Source organism: Mandrillus leucophaeus, unplaced genomic scaffold (genome assembly GCF_000951045.1).
Source record: "Mandrillus leucophaeus isolate KB7577 unplaced genomic scaffold, Mleu.le_1.0 Scaffold232, whole genome shotgun sequence".
In the NCBI taxonomy this organism is placed as follows: Eukaryota; Metazoa; Chordata; class Mammalia; order Primates; family Cercopithecidae; genus Mandrillus; species Mandrillus leucophaeus.
This window is the reverse complement of record NW_012102388.1, coordinates 1,400,264-1,420,384: the sequence shown is the minus strand read 5'-3', so window position 1 is coordinate 1,420,384 and position 20,121 is coordinate 1,400,264. Positions and strand designations below refer to the sequence as shown.

General features: G+C 43.1%; 1 protein-coding gene across 1 annotated transcript in view; it reads right to left on the bottom strand.

Annotated features, from left to right (window-relative positions):
• Positions 1-5,116: 5,116 nt before the first annotated feature.
• Positions 5,117-20,121, bottom strand: part of PIWIL1 (piwi-like RNA-mediated gene silencing 1) — a 34,761-nt gene continuing 19,756 nt past the window's right edge. The window contains exons 15-21 of the mRNA XM_011981945.1: positions 16,967-17,167; positions 16,746-16,849; positions 15,183-15,253; positions 14,875-15,028; positions 10,421-10,546; positions 6,400-6,547; positions 5,117-6,241 (exon numbers count right to left, since the gene is read on the bottom strand). Of these exons, the coding sequence (XP_011837335.1) occupies positions 6,125-6,241; positions 6,400-6,547; positions 10,421-10,546; positions 14,875-15,028; positions 15,183-15,253; positions 16,746-16,849; positions 16,967-17,167 (921 nt within the window). The 3' untranslated portion in view covers positions 5,117-6,124. The remainder of the gene's footprint in view (positions 6,242-6,399; positions 6,548-10,420; positions 10,547-14,874; positions 15,029-15,182; positions 15,254-16,745; positions 16,850-16,966; positions 17,168-20,121) is intronic.

Sequence of the window (20,121 nt, the reverse complement as noted above, 5' to 3'; positions counted from 1 at the left end):
TAAGGCAGCTCAGGTCCTGCCACAGCTGAGGCTGCAGGGCCCTACCAAAGGGCTCCTTTCCTGCCTCCAAATCATACCCTAGCATTGCACTTATGCCACATGGGTGCGGACATGGCCAGGACGGATTGGACCTACTCCTCCAGGCACCCATGAAGAAACCCCCAATGCCAGCAGAGCATCTGGTGATCAGATGCAGCCGAAGTTGAGATTTACAGCCCGGGTTTCTCCAAAGCCAGGTTGCTTTTTTCTCTGTCTGGATGGTCCCACCTCTCTGCCTGGTGTAACTTACATCCCAGGGGAGATTTCTAAACACATCCACGCCCAGGTCTCCATCTGAGATTCCTCTGTGAACGCGTGTGCACTGACATTAGGGGTTGCTAAAGCTAAAGCTCTCTGGTGACTGTCATGTGTACCCAAGGAGTGAGGATCACTGTTGGGGCAGAGTCCTTCAACTTTAATATGCCCAGGAAATACTAGGGGCTGTTTTTCTGAATTGTGGGCATTAGTTATTCATCTATCCATTCAATACATATTTGAGAACCTGCCATATACTGGGGATCATCTAAACTGGGAAGACAAAAGGGAACAAAACACTTGAGAATCCTGGCCCTCATGGGCTCAGCATCTAGCGGGAGATGGGTAAGAGAAAAGGTAAGCGAGGTACTATGCTAATGATACCAGTGAAGCTGGGGAGGAGAGGGGAAGGGTAGGTCTCTAGGCTGCACGCTTACGGAGCGTGGTCACAGAAGGCTTCCTAGTGCTGGTGCCATTTCAGCCCAGACCCGAAGGAACACATGGGAACTAGGGCTCCGAGCATGGCAGGCAGAGGAAACCAGGCAGAGGCGCTAAGGCAGGAGGAGAACGGAGTCTCCTGTGAGCAGCTGGGATGACACAACATGGGAACCCGGCAACGACTCTGTGTTCTTGAGATGGGGATCCACAGTGGGACTGTAAGCAGATGTGTGACTGCATCGCTGTGACTACTTTGCTGAAAATGGACCAAAGTCAGGGCAAAGGCAAGAGCAGAGACGTGGGTTTGGAAGACGAGGCTGACAGGATTAGTGGACAGGTGCTCATACTGTGGAAGTGAAGCTGACAAACCTTACTGAGAACCTGAGGTGTGCTATCAGAGATGACTCCAGGATGGCTCCCAGGTTTCTGGCCTGAATGAACATTTGGAAGGATGAAGTTCTGATCCACGGAGCTGGACCACGGCTGCAGGAAATCACAGTTTAATTTTGAGCATAATGAGACACCTATTCAACCAGAGGTTGTCGAATGTGGTCTGGAGACCCCTGGAAATCTCAGACTCTTTTGGAGTTCTGCGAAATCAAAATGATTTTTATGATACTGAGAGGTCACTTTTCGATGGCACTCTCACCCTCCCTTAAGCATACACGGTGTTTTCCAGAGGCCACACGACATGTGCTGACGGTATCATTCTGACAATGGAATAGGGGCCTGCATGTTTTTAGATGTTTTAATTTTTAATCTGGTAATTATCAACAGATACAACTCACATAAAATCTCTGTGTCCTCAGTAATTGAAGAGTGTCAGGCAGTTCTGAGACCAAGAAGTCTGAGCAGCCCGTGTCGGACACCCAGAGGGAGATGTCTAGGAGACAGCTGATGATATGAGTGTGGAGTTCAGGGAAGAAGCTGGATCTGGAGATGTGGTCTGGGAAGCATCTTTACAGAAATGAGTCATGAGTGAAATCACCAACAGAGGAAGAGCAGGAAGAGATGGGATGCTGGCAGAGTCTGACGGCACGTTTAGGCCTTAGGAAGACCAGGAAGAACCAGCAAGAGACTGAGAAGGAGCAGTCAGGTGTGGGGAGCCAAGACAGCGTGGTGTCCCGGAAGCCAGGCAGAGGACATTTCCAGGAGAGAGGGCATACCGTGCCAGGCGTGCAACAGGTCGGACTGGAGGATGGCCAGGAATTGAGCAGCTGGCACTGGATTCAAGAGCAGATGAGGAGGAAAGAAGTCCAGACAACATAGCAGTTTTAAGGGAAAGAAATGCAACAGTATTTAAGGGGCAGTGGGGCCCAAAAGGCTTTAGTTTTTAACATAAAAAAATGACACCAGTTTTGCAGGCGGCTGGGAATGAATAGGAAAAGAAAAATACTAAAGAGGGAAACAAGGAGAGATGAGATTCCAAAACAACGTCCTCCAAAAATGAATGTCTTCTGCCCAAGCAGGTGGGGTCTGCTCTGGCCGAGAACAGACAGTGCCGCCACACCACCAGGCTGCAGAGCGAACGCGGTTCCCGCCTGGATTTCTAGTGAAACAGACAGCAGTTGAGAATGAGGATGGAGGTGGTGGTGGTGGTGCAAGCAGACGAGGTATGAAGAACATCGGAGAGCTGTGGAGCCAATGGCTAGACATACACGTATTCACAGCATTAAATGCCTGATTGTGATCATGAACTGAAATACAACAGTTACACGGGGTTGTGTGCTTTTCTCCAGCCATGTTTATTTGCACAGGAACAGGCAAGTAGGCAAAACGTTGGACTTCACTGGTGCGTTTTAGCCAAGAATTAGAACAAAAGCAGCACAGGACAGTATGAGCAAGCCAGGAGCTTGGATCTGCAAGGAGGAATGTGAGCTCGGGGAGCATACAGTGACAAAGGGAGGGCAGCGGCTGACGTGATCTGGTCAAAGTAGATTCAAAGCCGAGTGGTTTCTTTTTTGGCGGGGGTCGGGGTGTCTGGAAGTATCAATGAGGAGCAAGAAGGACACCTACCTCACCCTCCGGGCCTCGCCGAGAGGACGAGAAGTGTAGGAGAGACAACGGCAGCACTGTGAGTGTCCTGGGAGAACGCCACGTTTGTTAAAGGGAGATGGAAAGAAACTGCCGCCCAGAGGCTGTTGAGAATAAACTCCAGAGGACACAGGAAAAGCTGAGGAGCAGGGGATGGTGTCAAAAAAGAGACTGCAAGGAGCTCCTCAGAGATGAGTCTGAAATATGAGGGATCACCTGGAGCTTTGGCCTTGTGGGAAGAGCCCAGGAATGGGGCATGCCATTGGTCGTGGGGTCCCCAGGCATGGGAGTGGGAAGGCTGTGACAGACGAGGGCAGAGCGCTGGGCTCAGCAGCACGGAGTTCCAGGTGCCCACTTGACTTCTGGCAGCACAGGGTGCTTGAAGGGGCAGTTTAACTCAAGAGTGTAGAGGCCATGGAGCCTCCTTTGAATGGTGGCCTAGAGAGAAGAGTCATCTTACTCCAAGTGCAGGGACTCCCTCCTGGCTACTTCCGAAAATTTTACAGTTTCTCTATTGTACACAATGGATTTTTTAAATCATTGGGTAGTAGTAACGAAGGTAAAGAAAACTAAACCTAGCTTTTGAAATCTTGTATCCGAATGACAATACCAATTACACAAACTTTAATTAAGCTTTGACTTAAAAATGTACAAAATATCTGAAGACTCGTATCATAGTATCAGAATGAAACTGCTGTGGAAAACACTTTCTACTGGACTCTGAGGAGAGCGCCAGAGCCTTCACTGTGTGTAAGCCGCAGGTTAAGGAGATGACTGTGAACCTCCTGCAGGACTTAGGGAATGCGTGTAAAATTGCTAAATAGAAAGCTTCAGTGAGTATCACATTTTTGAGTTTTGAGGGAAAAATCCTGTATACCCAGAAAAGAGTGGACAGATTTCCTACAGGCATGCACTTTTGGGGAACCACCCACCAAATCCCTGGGGTTCCTTCAGGAACTGCCAGGTAGACTGGTCAGATGAAGCCTGGGGAAGGGAGAGCCTGAGGTCAGCGTGTTTAACACTACAGCTTTTAGACGTCCCACTCAGATACGCACATACTATTTGAAAGAAGAAATCGGGATTTCATGGAGTCTCTGCTTTCTTCTTTGTGAGTGCGGCAACAAATTCCGACAGTGCTCCGTGTCCTCGCTGTGGCTCAGACATCAACCTAGACTCTGTCACCTCATGCAAGAGGTCTATCTGATGAAAACCACAGCAGAGGCATAGCCAAGACAGAGGTTAAGGAGACCCCTTTCAACCAGCATTTGCCAAGAGTGCCGGGCCAATCGCCTGGGACTCGTTTAATAGATTGTTCAGCTGGCCTCTCCCCTGAGGGTTCTGATTCCTAGGTATGGTTTGGAACCCAGTCTGTGTTATTACAAAGCAAACCAGGTGATGTCTAACAGATGATCAAATTGGGGAAGCGTTACCTAGGATGATGAGAAAGTCAAGCAATACCCCTTTTTTGGCTTAAAATAACTTCAGCCAGTTTTCTGTTCCTTTCAACTAAGTCTTCCTTGATATAATGGGGGTCTTTGGACAACAGCAACTTTTCCAGAATTATCACATTTACCAATTTTTTCATGGTTCTCAAGACATTAAATTTTTTTAACTTTAAGGCAGAGCTTAAGACCTGCTAAGAATGAGCTTTTAAGACTTAAGTAACTGACTAGCCACAAAAATCCATAAATAAAAATTAACACCTCAAATTAATATTTTCCAGTCGTATAATTAGACTTCCTTATGTTCCTTAATGCTAGGACAACCTTAAGCAACTTTTATCACTGAAATGTTTGTCTTTGGCATTCTGTTGAAAGGTCACACTCTCCCGTGTTTCTTTTCTTCTCATGCTTAGAAATCGAACAGGTTAAGGAACCTGGGCTACTTGCCCAGAACAATGTTAACAACAGTTAAAAGCGCTAAGAACTAAAAGGAAAATAAAATGGTTTTCATTCATAATATGTTAATGAGGCTAAATCCAGAATGAGACCGTGTGCCACAAAGGTAAGACAACTTGAGTGATCTGCATTTGTTGAAATTACAGTTCCAGGGACTCGCGTATCGTCAATAAAGCTTACGCGCACCACATCTGTAAGCAATGTTTAGAGCGTTCCCAGGATTTACAATAATTCGTTCATTTTAAGCCTCTTTGCAAAGTTCCTGAGAATTCCTATAAATATGTAGACATAAAAAACTACAATTACCAACTTCACAACACCACAGACTTCTGAGTCTGTACTTCCTTGTAAGCTGTGGATACCCATTCTTACTCTACAAATACTGGAGGTGGCAGCATTTCCTTAAAGAATTTTACTCTGACATTAAAGTTCCTAAGAGACACTAATTGAGCTTTTTTTTTGAGACAGAGTCTCACTCTGTTGCCCAGGCTGGAGTGCAGTGGCGTGATCTCGGCTCACTGCAACCTCCGCCTCTCAGGCTCAAGATTCTCCTGCCTCAGCCTCCTGGCACCACACCCAGCTAATTTTGTATTTTTAGTAGGGATGGGGTTTCACCATGCTGGTCAGGTTAACTGAGCTTTTACGAATGGAACTGTATGCACTTTTAAAAATAAATGAAAAGAAAATGCACATACTTTCAGTAAAACAAGAATTACAGTTATTCAAATAAGGTGACAATCACATCAATTTTATTTTATAACAAATAGAATCATGTCCCAGTTCCAAAACAAAATAAATAGTAATGCTAATATAGAGATTTACTACTGGCCTTTTTTTGTTAAAGAGTCTTAAAATGTTTCTTTGGACAATTTAAAAATTCTCAATCTTTTTTTTACTCCCATACAACCTAGCCCCCTGCCAAATAAAAATTAAGCATATTTTCTCCTATATCTTGTGTATAGGTTATATAATAGTACCTTTTATCGTTTAAGATACGAGATGAAACCCTACCTATGACTGTAGTGAACATCCTACTTTATGCCTCTTATCTCCTTTAAATTCAAAATAGGTATTTCAAAAATAAAGTTAATATAGGTTTACAAGTAGGACTAGCTCACTCCTGAAAGTACTTTTAAGTAAATCTCCAAACACATTTCAAATACTCTCAGAGAGTCTGTTTATATTACAAAGTATCTTATCCACATTTCTTCAAAATAAACAAAAAAAACCTCACAAAACATGAGAAACAAACAAGAATATAAAATATAAAATCTTAATTTTTACCTATAAAATAAGGAAGCCAGTGAATAGCAACGCTAGAAATAAAATGCGAGATCTCCTAATTCCCTTCCCAAGTTTCATCCAGAAAGACAACAGGTGAAAAAAAGTAAATAAAAGCTTAAAAGAATCCCAAAGTTATCATTTCGAAAAGAAAAAGCAGCTGCATCTTCTTCTGGAGGTTAGAGGTAGTAAAGGCGGTTTGACAGTGACAGATTTGGCTCTCTGTGAATACTCTGGCCAACAAGAAAAGCCAGCTTGTGGGCGTACTGGCAAGGAGCAGGAACACGAATGACACCCTTTAGTGGAAGGAAAAAAAGGTTCTATTACTCTAGATTTCGCCTCCTTCAATTGCAAATCTCAGTATTAACCCTAAAAGTCTGTTAAACCATAGCTATTTCATTTTGAAAAGTGAATCTCCTTTATTTGCTAAACATCAACAAGTAGAAACACTTACTGGCCAGTTATAATAGATGTGACACAGCTTGTAAGTCAACCGCTGTATGTGGTCCGGCTTCAGGCCGCTGTTGTCATAGATGACGTTGTAATGTGTGGGAGAAACACTGCCACTTCTCACAGCCTGGCTTACGATAAAAAAATCATACCTGGAATCACAGAAAACACATGGATGTATTGAAAACTGAAACTAGGATGATTCCAGTTTCTGACAGTGAAAAGCTCTGTACTACTCTTCAGTGTAAGTTACCACAGTAACCTCATCTCTTCTCACGCTGTAACGTGTTTCCTTGAAGTCCAGGCGCGTGTTATTCATGAACCATTTGGGACTGTTTATGTGTGAATGATGTTTATCGTAAAGATTATGATTTTGATTTTAAGTATCTGTCATGATGCCTCCCAGCAGAACCAAGCTTTTCATATGGGTGGTAATAACTATGGCATACTTGGCTAGTTCCTGTTTTCCACTCCCACCCCCAAACCATGTGACTGAGCCTTCAGACTCCGGAAGCACAACCTGTGGGGCAGTGAGTCAGTCGAGCTTCAGGGACTGTTACTCCCCAACATGCTTTTACCACAGAACCTTGTCCCCTCTTGCTGTTCCCATTGTTATTGAACAAAAATATAATTCATTTTAATTCCCAGGAATTTAATGCAAATCTTCAAGAGGAAGGGAACATGAAAGAATATAAACTAGTAAAGGACCAAATGGAAGAACAAAAACCAAGCATAGCCATCCTTTGGGAATTGGTTCCAGGACCTCCTGAGGATACCCAAATCCTCGGATGCCCAGGTCCCTAACATAAAACGATGTTGTCTTTCTATAACCTCCCATATACTTGAAAGTATCATCTTTAGATTATAATTCCTAATACAATGCAAATGCTATGTAAATAGTTGTTTTACTGTATTGTTGAAGGAATAACGACAAGAAAAAGTCTGTACATGCTCAGTACAGACTTTTTTCCAAATGATTTTGAATCCATGGTCGCAGGACCTACAGATATAGAGAGCCGCCTGTAGTACAAAGATGAAGGAATACACATTAGATTTTTTTTTTCATTTTCTTGGTACCAATAAAATATCAATCCAGAGATATTGTAATTTGACCCAATAAAGATTTAAGGAAATTAACCCTGCAATTTATTATGCGCATCGAAACTAGTGAAATCAGGAAAGCAGAACTGATCTACAACAGACTGCACAGCTACTTTTTCAAAGAATGAGGAGTTAAGAAATGTTAAACGACTTGTTCAGAAAGAACAGAGAAATCACGCCAGGGCTGGACTCCAAGCCTGGCTTCCCGGCTTAGGCACAAACCATTTGCAGTGCTGGTGATTAGAGATGACTTTGGTGCTCATTAAGAGAGGGCTTCTCAGCAGCGACAAAAGCAAAAATTGACAAATGGGACCAAATTAAAGAGTGTCTGCACAGCAAAAGAAACTATCATCAGAGTGAACAGACAACCGACAGAATGGGAGAAAATTTTCGCAATCTACCCATCTGACGAAAGTCTAATATCTAGAATCTACAAGGAACTTAAGCAAATTTACAAGAAAAAGAAGAAACATTACAAAGTGGGCAAAGGGCAAGAACAGACACTTCTCAAAAGAAGAAATTTATGTGTCCAAGAAATATACACAAAAAAGCTCAACATGACTGATTATTAGAGAAATGCAAATCAAAACCACAATAAGATATCATCTCACACCAGTCAGAATGATGATTATTAAAAAGTCAAGAAAAAACAGATGGCAAGGCAGAGGAGAAATAGGAATGCTTTTACACTGTTGGTGGGAATGTAAATTAGTTCAACCATTGTGGAAGACAGTGTGGCAATTCCTCAAAGATCTAGAACCAGAAATACCATTTGACCCAGCAATTCCATCGCTGGGTATATACCCAAAGAAATATAAATAATTATATTATAAAGATACATGCACATGTATGTTCATACAGCACTATTCACAATAGCAAAGACATGGAATCAACTCAAATGTCCATTAATGAGAGACCGGATGAAGAAAATGTGGTATATATACACCATGGAATACTATGTAGCCATACAAAGGAACAGATCATGCTCTTTGCAGGGACATGGATGATGCTGGAAGCCGTTATCCTCAGCAAACTGACGTGGGAACAGAAAACCTAACACCGCATGTTCTCACTTATAAGTGGAAGTTGAACAATGAGAACACATGAGCATGGACGGGAATAACACACACTGGGGCCTGCTGGGGGACAAGGGGGAGGAAGAGCATCAGGATAAACAGCTAAAGCATGTGGGGCTTAACACCCAGGTGATGGGTTGGTAAGTGCAGTAAACCACCATGGCACACGTTTACCTATGTAACAAACCTGCATGTCCTGCACGTGTGTCTCGGAACTTAAAATCAAACTAAAAACAAAACAAAGAGTGGGCTTCTCCAGGTGTCCGAATTGCATCAGTAGTTGCTACATTTTAATAATATCTAGTGAAAACTCATGACTTTTTTTATACTTCATTATTCAACTGGGATTTTGCCCAATTTGTTTAAGGTAGTTACGATCTTCAGGCCAATGTCACATCTGCGCTTTGGTATTCAGAGTAGTAGTAATGTTGGAAAGCATCGGGGGTCGTTTTGAATGGTGAAAGAGAATGCTGCAGAAATGAATTTGCTATGTTAATATCTTAGCCTTGTTTTGTCTTTCTAGCCAATTTTTTCCCAATAGGTTAGAATCCTTCTGAGCCAATGCCGTAACATCTGTCTGAGAAAAAGACAGAAATCCAAGATAATGTATTTCACAATAAAAATTTCTCTCCACTGTCAGATAACACAGCAGACTAGATAAGACTAAACTCTGTATGTTATTATCCTTTTCCACCTAAAGTCACTATAGTTTTGCCTCATTCACCCGAGGTTCACACAGGAAAAGTGTTCCCCATGTCAACTTTGCATACAGGCCGAGACTCTATTCTGTTAAAGTCGCCTTCCTCACAAAGGTTCCAAAGCACCTACGTGTGAAAACAGAAGCCCTCCCAACGCTTCGCTCTCCTGAGGAGAGAGTTAACTTAGAATGACTGATGGGTTTTGCCATCACGAACGTGCTCACCGCATTGATACCACCTCCCACAAACAGGTTTTTGAGGAACTCACTAAAAATGGAACAAGTTTTGGCTGGGCACGGTGGCTCATGCCTGTAATCCCAGCACTTTAGGAGGCTGAGGCCAGTGGATCACTTGAGGCCAGGAGTTTGAGACCAGCCTAGCCATCATGGTGAAACCTCGTCTCTACTAAAAATACAAAAATTAGTTTGGCATGGTGGTGCATGCCTGTAATCGCGGCTATTCAGGAGACTAAGGCACGAGAATTCCTTGAACCCAGCAGGTAGAGGTTGCAGCGAGCTGAGATCGTGCTACTGCACTCCAACCTGGGGAACACAGTGACTCTGTCCCAAAAAAAGAGGGCCAAGTTTCCTGACTTTACCACTGAATCCTCCTCCTGTGCTACTAAGGCCATTTCCCGGTGCCCGCCAGTGCCCGCTGGACGCTCCGGCTGGCACTCTGCTTTTCTCATGGTCAGTGAGTGCGGCTCCCGGCTGTACACAGCAGCTCGGCTCAGCAGCCACTTTTCTCATAAGCACCTCTGTCTCAGATAAAACTTCTTGACCTTCAGAAAACTAAGTGTATTACAAATCTAAACATTTTTTACTAGAAAACAGTCTGTGGATAGGTTATGTATTTAAAAAATACAAAAGCAATCTACAGAAGCAATTCTTAATCTCCATATATGTAGTAAATACCACAGAAAATAATCCTCTTCCCCCAACAAAAAACTGTACTTGGAAACCTCTGATCAGACGCTAGGAAACCACGGGCTTTATTAATTATGTTTGACCAAATTAGTTGAAAAAATTAATGTTTATAAAAAATATAAGAACAAAAGTAAACTGTATTAAAACTGGTAAAGCATAGGGGCCATGCTAAAGAAACCACCACCAAGGAGAAAACAAGCTTCAGCTCATCACACGGAACTTACCATTCTGGTCTGGTAACCTCTACGTCAATAACTGTTCCAGGCAGTGGATTCTGAAGTCTTCCTCCAGACTGAGCGAAAAATCTGGCGTTCACTCTTTTCTTCACCACAATTACCGTTAGTCTAGGGCTTAAAAATGATGACGAATGTAACTACATTTAGCCAGTCATATTTTCAGGGCACTCATTCATTCGGGTGTTCACATGCTCCATGTAAACAGGAACACACCCCTCCTGGGGCGTCTCACCTGTCCAGGTTGTGGAGAAGGATCAGGATTTTACTCGACAGGAGTAAAGACCAGGGATAAACGGTGAGAGGGAAACCAAACGGCACCTGTGTCCGGTGACACGCGGTCATGTAGATGGTTTATCCACAGACCAAACACGTTACATACCTATCACACCAATGTTAAACCCTGCATGTCTTCAAAATTCAGTTTATAACAGTCTTCAGTGGGCGTTTTCTACCATGTAGAAAATATAATACTAACTCTAGAATCTTTGCTAGGTAAGTGGATTTAAGTAGTGCTTTTCAAAATTACTGGTTCACAATATATCAGGGGACACACACACACACACACTCTCACACATACATACTACATATTCATATACCTTTTTCAGGAGTAGCTGCTTCATTTCATATTAGCGTTTCACTGGAGTCTCAAATGACATTTTGTGCAGACCCTAGGACAGCCCCATACTCCTTGGCCTACCACATGTCAGACGCATCCATACTAGAGGATGCCCTTTTCAGCCATCTGTCCCCACCTGGGTTCTTCAGGCGGCTCTCCTGTGTCACGGTTCATCAGGCTTCTCGGCCTGGACACATCTGTGCACGCTCAGCTGTCCTCGCTGGCAGATCCCTGGCCCTTCTGCCATGCCCTCTGACCCTGCTGAGAGCAGCCCTGCACTGTGTGGTCTGCTCGAGTACCTTTCACATCCTTTTCCACCCGCTCCTCCAGGCTCACTTCAAATCCTTCTGAAGCAGCCACACTTGTACACACATAATCCACATAGTTAATCCACGAATTAGAACAGGTAGTAATCAGAACAGTGCTGCCAGGTAGTAAGCACTAGATAAATATAATTATTAGCACCTCCATCTCCAATTACCACGTTAGTTCCTTAAGAGGGCAGATACACTTGATTTCCAGCACTGGGAAGCAGAGGGTTTTATACAGTATGGACCTAAGTAATGTTTGACTCAGCAATTTTGCTGATGTTTTTCACTGATAATTAAACAGGGCAAGAAACTCAGCGAGAGTACTTGAGTAAGCAGAGGACATCTTCAGAAATGTCCCTCTCTGCCTATGTAGACTACTGCTGCCCAGCGACTGCCCGCTGTAATATCTCTGAATATAACAAAACCGCAATGAACGTGTTGAAAAAATGTAAAGCCTTCTGTTTCAAATGCCTCTGCCGCTTACAGAGATTAAGTTCAGCATAGGGCCTTGTTAGAAAGTGATTACTATCTAGGACTTCATGATAGCATCCAAAACAAGTATCAGTCTTGGGAACAGAAGGACATAAGGTGGATAATATTAATCCTGTAACATCACAAGAAACAATTTAGCAAATATAGTAACAGAAAAGCAGGTTACAAATATGCTGGCGTGACTTTCTGATTTGTTCTTGTATCAAACATTCTAAATCAGCTACCCTGTGATGCATCTCTATAAAAGCTTAAAAGCAACATTTCAATTTAAAAGCAAACATTGTGGTTCTAATGATAACTTTTTATCTATCTATCTATCTATCTATCTATCTATCTATCTATCTATCTATCTATCTATCTTAAGACGGAGTCTCGCTCTGTTGTCCAGGCTGGGGTGCAGTGGCGCAATCTTGGCTCGCTGCAAGCTCCGCCTCCCGGGTTCACGCCATTCTCCTGCCTCAGCCTCCCGAGTAGCTGGGACTACAGGCACCCGCCACAGCGCCCAGCTAATTTTTTTGCATTTTTAGTGGAGACGGGGTTTCGCCCGTGTTAGCCAGGATGGTCTCCATCTCCTGACCTTGTGATCCACCCGCCTCGGCCTCCCAAAGTGCTGGGATTACAGGCGTGAGCCACCACGCCCGGCCAATGATAACTATTATACAAACATTTAAGTCCAAACTTTGCATTTTTTAAAAGTGAAGAATAATTCTCAGATATTCTACCTTTACATACAACTTGAAGGCTTTTCCGAAGAGAACTGTCTGCCATGTATCGAATACTTACTGGATACTGTGTGAAGTGCATTACGTATATTTTCATTTACTCCTTTCAATGCCTCACTTAACTGTTCCCCTGTTCTACAAATGAAAGTAAAGCTGAGATTAACCGAACTCTGATTTTAAGACATATTGCTCTTTACCACTGATCTCTACTGCCACCAATTACCAGCACAGTTCACAGTGCGCCATCTACTTCACGCAACAGTGTGCTAAGAGTCAGCCCAAGCAGTCGGCTCAGGTTCTTCTTCCCTGCAACACTGTGTTCCCACCTGCTCACGGAGCTGGGCAGGTGCACCCAGCAGCTGCACCAGGCTCTACTCTGCACACTCGGGACGACTGTTCACAGGTACTCATTCACTAGGGTGGCAACCTCCTCTTCAAGAGCCATTTCTGCCAGTCCTTCTGGGAATCAAACCCAAAGGACCCTAAGAAACAGAGATGACCCAGCAAGGCCAAGAGTATGTACTCCTAGTAGCCCAACAATTCAGCTCAAGGGAATGTGACGAACTTGCACAATGACCTCTATTCATCATTTCTTGACAATCTTCACTTCGGGTATGAGGAAATGATAATGAAGACTAGAAAACACTGTGTGTTCAAGTAGTAAATCACAGGAAAAAAAGAGTAGGAAAGAAGCAGTCCAAGTTAGATCCTTCTTTACTCCCTGTGACACACACCACACCATACCTCCCCACACAGACAGAAAGGTCAAGTCAGAGAACAGTATAAAATAAGGCTTAGAAAGCCTGAAAACAAAAAGTATCATTACTTGACAAAATATAAGCATTAAGAGTCTTAAGGGAATAGGAAAGAACATTAACTTTCATTTGAAAAATATTTAAAAAATGCGTAGTCTTTTAATATGAAACACAACTATTTCAAAAAAGATAAAAACACTCCTGACTTTCTCTGAGACCTTCATGGCATCACATCTCATTTTAAGAAGCATCTGGGATAAACACTCATTGTGTGGGACCTTTTAGCATTGGCCAAAGATGACTCAGAAGGCCCTTAGTAGAAACCAGGAATGAGCTCTTGGTGCTTGTCCTTTTCCTACGTACCAGGTAAAATCAAGCCCCCGATGTGGCCAGTGGCTTTCTGAATCCCTCCTTTCTATAATGATACAAAGTGCTGAAATACAAGAATAATGGGTGTGTAATACGTATGTGCAAGCACACAAAACAGGATTCAAGATCTTCCAAATATCCTGAGAAGTTCAATCTTTAAATCTGTACTCTACTATGCACTTAGCCCTTAATACAACCGTCCCTGATTTCAAATCGCTCACAGATCTGATAAAGAGAAAGAGGACTAGTTAATGTAACTTATTAAAACGGCTATCTTGCAATGGTACACATTTTATTGACTCATAATGGCACTGATGGAAATGGTTGTAGGCAAGCAGAGGAAGACAAAAACCAATATGGGTTTCACAGGAAAACAAGTGCAGATCTGGATACTATCCTCGGCCATCCACATCGCTTACAGGGAGAAAGCAGAGGCCGGGAGTTGTGGCTTACGCCTGTCATCCTAACACTTTGGGAGGCCGAGGTGGTGGATAACCTGAGGGTGGGAGTTCAAGACCAGCCTGGCAAACATGGTGAAACCCTGTCTCTATGAAAAATATAAAAATTAGCCAGGTGTGGTGGTGCACACCTGTAATCCCAGCTACTCAGGAGGCTGGGGCCGGAGAATCGCTTGAACCTGGGAGGCGGAGGTTGCAGTGAGCTGAGATCGTGCCACTTCACTCCAGCCTGGGCAACACAGTGAGACTCTGTCTCAAAAAAAAAAAAAAAGGAGAAAGGAGAACCACCCCCTGCCCCATGAGACTAGATGCTCACCAATCACCTTACTGATCAAACACTAGTCAAGTCCACAAGGAAATGAAACAAGTATTCAGTAAGTTAAGACTGTCATGAACGCTGATTTCAATAGTGAATCCTGTGGATACCTTTGGATGTACAGAATTACCAGATACCTGCACTCCAAGGTCTTAGGTAAGAAGGCCGATTGATGATTGGTAATGGTGTCTTACCGTGCTACCCTGTGAAGGAATGACCCTCTATACTACCCCTCAACACAGCCTTCTCGTGAAAAATTTCCAATAGATTTCCCTCTGCCCTTCCCATTACCTCAAGGCCCTACTGTCCCTATCAAGTTAGCTTCTCCCTTACCCTTTCATCTTGTGATGCTAATTTCAAAGATGTGCAGTTTTAGAAAATGCTTTACAATTTGCATGCTTACTTGTAACCTCTACCAATGGATTTTAGACAATCCAGAAACTGTGGCACTTCGTAGTTCACCAGTGTTTTGAGCTGGCCGTCTCCTACGCCATCACGGTACACGATGATCCGGCTGGGCATGTACTCATTGCAGCTATTCCAAGCCCTCAGAGCCGCTGAAACAGGCCAGAGAAGTTTTACATCAATTCATGCCTACAACACAACTAGTCTGTTCTTCCCCAATTCTGGGCACATCAGTAACACAGTTCAGGGTAATTTCTGGAAGACCCCAGTTTAGACAGCAGGAAGGCAACCCCACAGGAGACTAACCTTGCAGGCAGACTTTGAGCCCATCTACCAGCTCCTGTCCTCTATCCTGAAATATGCAGCGTGAGAACCAGCTATTCAGAGAAAAACACAACCAGAATGAGAATGCAATTGTCTATCAATTTTTCCTTTCTGAATTATTCTATATTTATTTCACTCTTAACAATCTGTCATTGTAACTGCCTTAAAGACATCTGCTACCATCTCCAAATACTTTATAAAACCTTATACAGAGGGAGCAGGATACAGGAGATCCCGTATCAGCATCACAAACTGTGTCTGTTTTCATTACAAATCACTACCATGATTCCAGCTGCTGGGGAGAAAATAGGATTTAGTTAAATTTAAATACCCAGAGGTGCTGTCCAGGTTTACTACACCTAAATACACACAGAAGCACACTCATGGCTATGCTCTTGAGAAACCATTCATTGTAAGTTTCACTCTTCTAAAAGATAAAAGACCTTCAGCTCCATCCATCACCTCTGGCAAACTAATGCAGGAACAGAAAACCAAATACCACGGGTTTTCACTTGTAAGTGGGGGCTAAATGATGAGAACTCACGGGCACAAAGAGGACAACAGACACCAGGGCCTACTTGAGGGTGGAAGGTGGGAGGAGGGAGAGGAGCAGAAAAAAATAACTACTGGGTACTAGGCTTAGTACCTGAGCGATGAAATAACCTGAACAACAAACCCCATGACATGAGTTTAGCTATGTAACAAACCTGCACGTGTACCCCTGAAACTAAAAGTTAAAAATGATAAAAGACCTTGAAACATATCCATTACTAATGTCAACTACTAATGTGCCTTCAATTTTCATATATTACTATTCTTGGCAATTCCCTTAGTTCCAAGAAAAGCACTGAAAAATAATGTTATGTTGAAATACAAGTGACTGGGTAAACCGAAGTGGTTTTTCTACATGAAAATGTGAAACTACATTTCAGTGGCCAGTAAATATTATTAAACAAACACATTTTATTTTTATTTATTTATTTATTTATTTTTGAGACAGAGTTTCACTCTTATTGCCCAGACTGGAATGCAGTGGCACGATCTTGGTTCACCACAATCTCCGCCTCCTGAGTTCAAGCGATTCTCCTGCCTCAGCTTCCTGAGTAGCGGGGATTACAGGCATACACCATGCCCGGCTAATTTTTTTTGTATTTTTAGTAGAGATGAGGTTTCTCCATGTTGGTCAGGCTAATCTCAAACTCCCAACCTCAAGTGATCTGCCCGCCTCAGCCTCCCAAAGTGCTGGGATTACAGGCGTGAGCCAAGACACCCGGCCTAAACAAATACATTTTTAGAGAGAGTCACATTTAACAAGATGTACTTGCCAATACATATGACAAAGAAAAAATCTGAAATGCAGTTTGACTAATATAGGATGAAGGTCATTCAAGAGCTAGAGTAGGTCATTATCTTTCTTTGCTAAATTTGTTGCCATGTCTAATTGAGAAACTGGAAGGATAACAACGAAGAATGAACACTACTCCTGAACCTGCAGACCCTGCTTTGTGTCCTCACTGCTACCCACAGTAGCCCAGTCTCACTCACCGGGTCATCCCTTCATTGATGCTGGCAACAAACCCTGCAATTGACCTCCGTCCAGCTGTGGTGTCGTGGTAACAATCAATGCCAACGATCATCGCTAGCTTCAGCTTGAATACAAATGTGGTAATTTTAGATACAGCAGAGTACTAGCAACATTTAAAAAGTAAATCCACTTTCTTAAATACCAATTTTAAAACTGCATCTACCAATTAAATCAAACTCACGGGGATGTCCACCCTCCAAAGCTCTCCTCCCATCTTGCAATTCATCTGCAGGGCAATCTTTGTAGCAATGGCCATGACAGTTTGCTGTTTGCCTAAGGTTCGGGCCACCACACACTGACTTGGGGTAGGGCAATCTGTACACAGGTATTTTTTAATAGCATCATATTTGTCCTTCCGATTACTTGACAACAGACAGACAACCTAAAAACAAAGCATCCTCGTTACAAAGAATCAGGAGACAGATGATTAAGAGTAAGGGAGAGGACAGGAAACTAAACTCACCTGTGGAGTATCAAGGTCAAGAACATGACCATTTATTTTACTGTTTACTTCAGCCACACAGCTAATCAGTAGGACATTAACAAATACTGCTCATCATGTTCAACTAAATAAATGCGTGTGAAGCAAATAAATCATGTTAAGCAAACTACGAGTCAAAACTGAATACTGTTTAAACTTGAGAACTTAAATATGCTCTATGTAACCAGTGTGGAAAAATTTAGAGACAGAAAACAGGGTAATATAAGTTAGTGATAAGTGACAGGTAGACAAATCAAAGATTTTTTACAGTCTTAATTTACTCATGATTCACCTATGATCATAACTTGTAAGATTTAAAGCTCTGGATTGAGAATCTGATCAAACTATGAACTTTCACAGGAGGTCCATGGACAATTTTGGGGACAAAACAGAGCGCCTGATCTAAATGTACCCCTGCCCCAATTCTGGGCATCCAAGTTTAACTTTCTGGAGTGTTTTGTTTTGTTTTTGAGACGGAGTTTTGCTCTTGTTGCCCAGGCTAGAGTGCAGTGGCGCAATCTCGGCTCACTGTAACCTCTGCCTCCTGGGTTCCACTGATTCTCCTGCCTCAGCCTCCCGAGTAGCTGGGACTACAGGTGCACACCACCACACCTGGCTAATTTTTGTATTTTTAGTAGAGATGGGGTTTCACCATGTTGGCCAAGATGTTCTCAATCTCCTGGCATGTGATCCGCCTGCCTCGGCCTCCCAAAGTGCTGGGATTACAGGCATGAACCACCACGCCTGGCCTGAATCCAGCTTTTAACTCACTGTCATGTTCTCCAATTTATGTTCCCAGATTCTTCTCTTCCCTTTCTATAGTGTCCAGCAAAATAATTTTCCCACCTTGGGTGTTTCCGTTACCCAGATAACATAATAGATATCTGCTTGTGGGATTTAAAGTGTGAGACGGAGGGCTAAAATAATAAACACATGACAGGAAGCCAATTCATTTCTTAGGCTTACAGCAACACAGATGTATTGTTTACCATGAAATCTGTCTTTGCCAGCTCATTGCAATGTGGCCGTACGAAAACTCAACGGGGCAGAAGAAACTCGCCCTGGCACTCGCTGCCCCACAATGTGCTGCTGTCTTCAGAATGTTTCCCGTCAACTAGAAATGTACTTTCCATTTGTTTTAAAAAATAGCCAAGGATATAAATGTCTAATAAAAATAATCAGTGAAATCGTTGAACTGATTATTCACATGCATGTCATTTTTCCCTTCCTACTTTACAATCATAATCACATAATAGTATAACCTATCATAATTTTCCTTACCACTTAAATTTTAATCTCATAGTGTCGTTCTATCTTTTGCAAGTTCCATGTTCCCTCAGCAGATCTGTGGCAATTTTATGCTACAGATATAAAAAGCAATAGGAAGGTACTGAACTTCTACGTCTCACCCACTACAGTCCCAGGCTACTATTACCTTTGTGTGTCAGTTTTCTAACAATCATCAACCAACTCTGCTAAAAATAAGGAGAAGTGAAGTACTTGACTTGGAGATTTTATCAGGAAGGGCCCCACCAAAATAGATGGAATATTCAACCTGGACAAGATGAGAGAACCTCAATAAAAGGACTACTTGTAAGACACCTTCCCCCACACCCAGGGGCTCACGGCAGCAAGAGCAGAGCAGGGAACGGTTATGGGAACAGGGCATGGGGGTGGAGAGTGCGAAGAACCCGCTGCCGGGGTCATGGCCTTTGGCCCGGCTGTGCTTGCACTTCTGCAAAGTCAATGTCTAAGCCCTACTCTTTCTCTTCCACTAGGGACCAGGAAGTCTTGAGGCCACAATTCCAAGTTCTTGGACAAAGACTGAATGGAAAGGAGATTCTAGACCAAATGTGATTAAGATTTGGACAACTCCGGAGTTCCCTGACACTGAGTCTGACTCTATTTTGCTACATTAAGCTGGGTGTGTGGACTTAAAAAGAAAACTATGACACTGCATCTCATGTTTATAAAGGCTACATTCTAGATGCAAACTAAAAACAATAACCACATCAATCTGATAGAATTTCAGGGTAGGGAGGAGTGTTAGAGAAGAAATGTAAGTTAGAAAACTTTGAAGTTGAAAACTCTGCTAGGAAACACAAAGGCAAGTTTGAGAAAAGCGTGTCAGCAGTGTGTGCAGGGGTGTGTGTCTGAGAAAGGATGAGCAGGATGGCAGCCTGACCGCGTCTAAAGCACTGCCATGGTGAACAGGGCCAGGCTGTCGTCGTGCAACATGTTGGCGCCTGGAACACAGAAGGCCCCGTTCTCAGCACTGGGGACACGACATGATCGAGGCAGATGGCCTTGCACTAGAAAACAGTGTGGCAGAGTGACAGTTGCTAACCAACGATTTATAGAAAGCTGGACAAACAGTGAAGTCAAGACATACCTGACAGGCTAAAAAACTAGTTTGAGAAAAGGGGGGTAATTTTCCCTTGAATAATTCAAAAAGCTTACTGGGATTGGGAAAAACGAAGAGTTACCTCAGACTCACTGAGTTTCAGGACCTGACTGGAAGCAGCAGCAGCAACAGTGATTAACACGTCCTGGGCTACTAGGGAGGGGCCAGGCATGACAATGCCATTAAACTTTAGAAGTGCTATGAGGGTTCACTACTATTATTACTACCACCCAGTTTGTTCAGAAAAGGCAATAAAGCCAGAAGCACTTGATGAAGAGCAGGCAAACAGCTGAGCCGAGATGTGAACCCAGGGGTTTGATTTCAGTTTACCCTCTTAATAACTGTGCTACAGATTACAACAAAAACGAAACCACAGCACACACTTGCTGCACGTCCCCACAACTTCAGATCACCAGTGAAAACCACCCGTCATTCAGTGGCTGCCATCAGC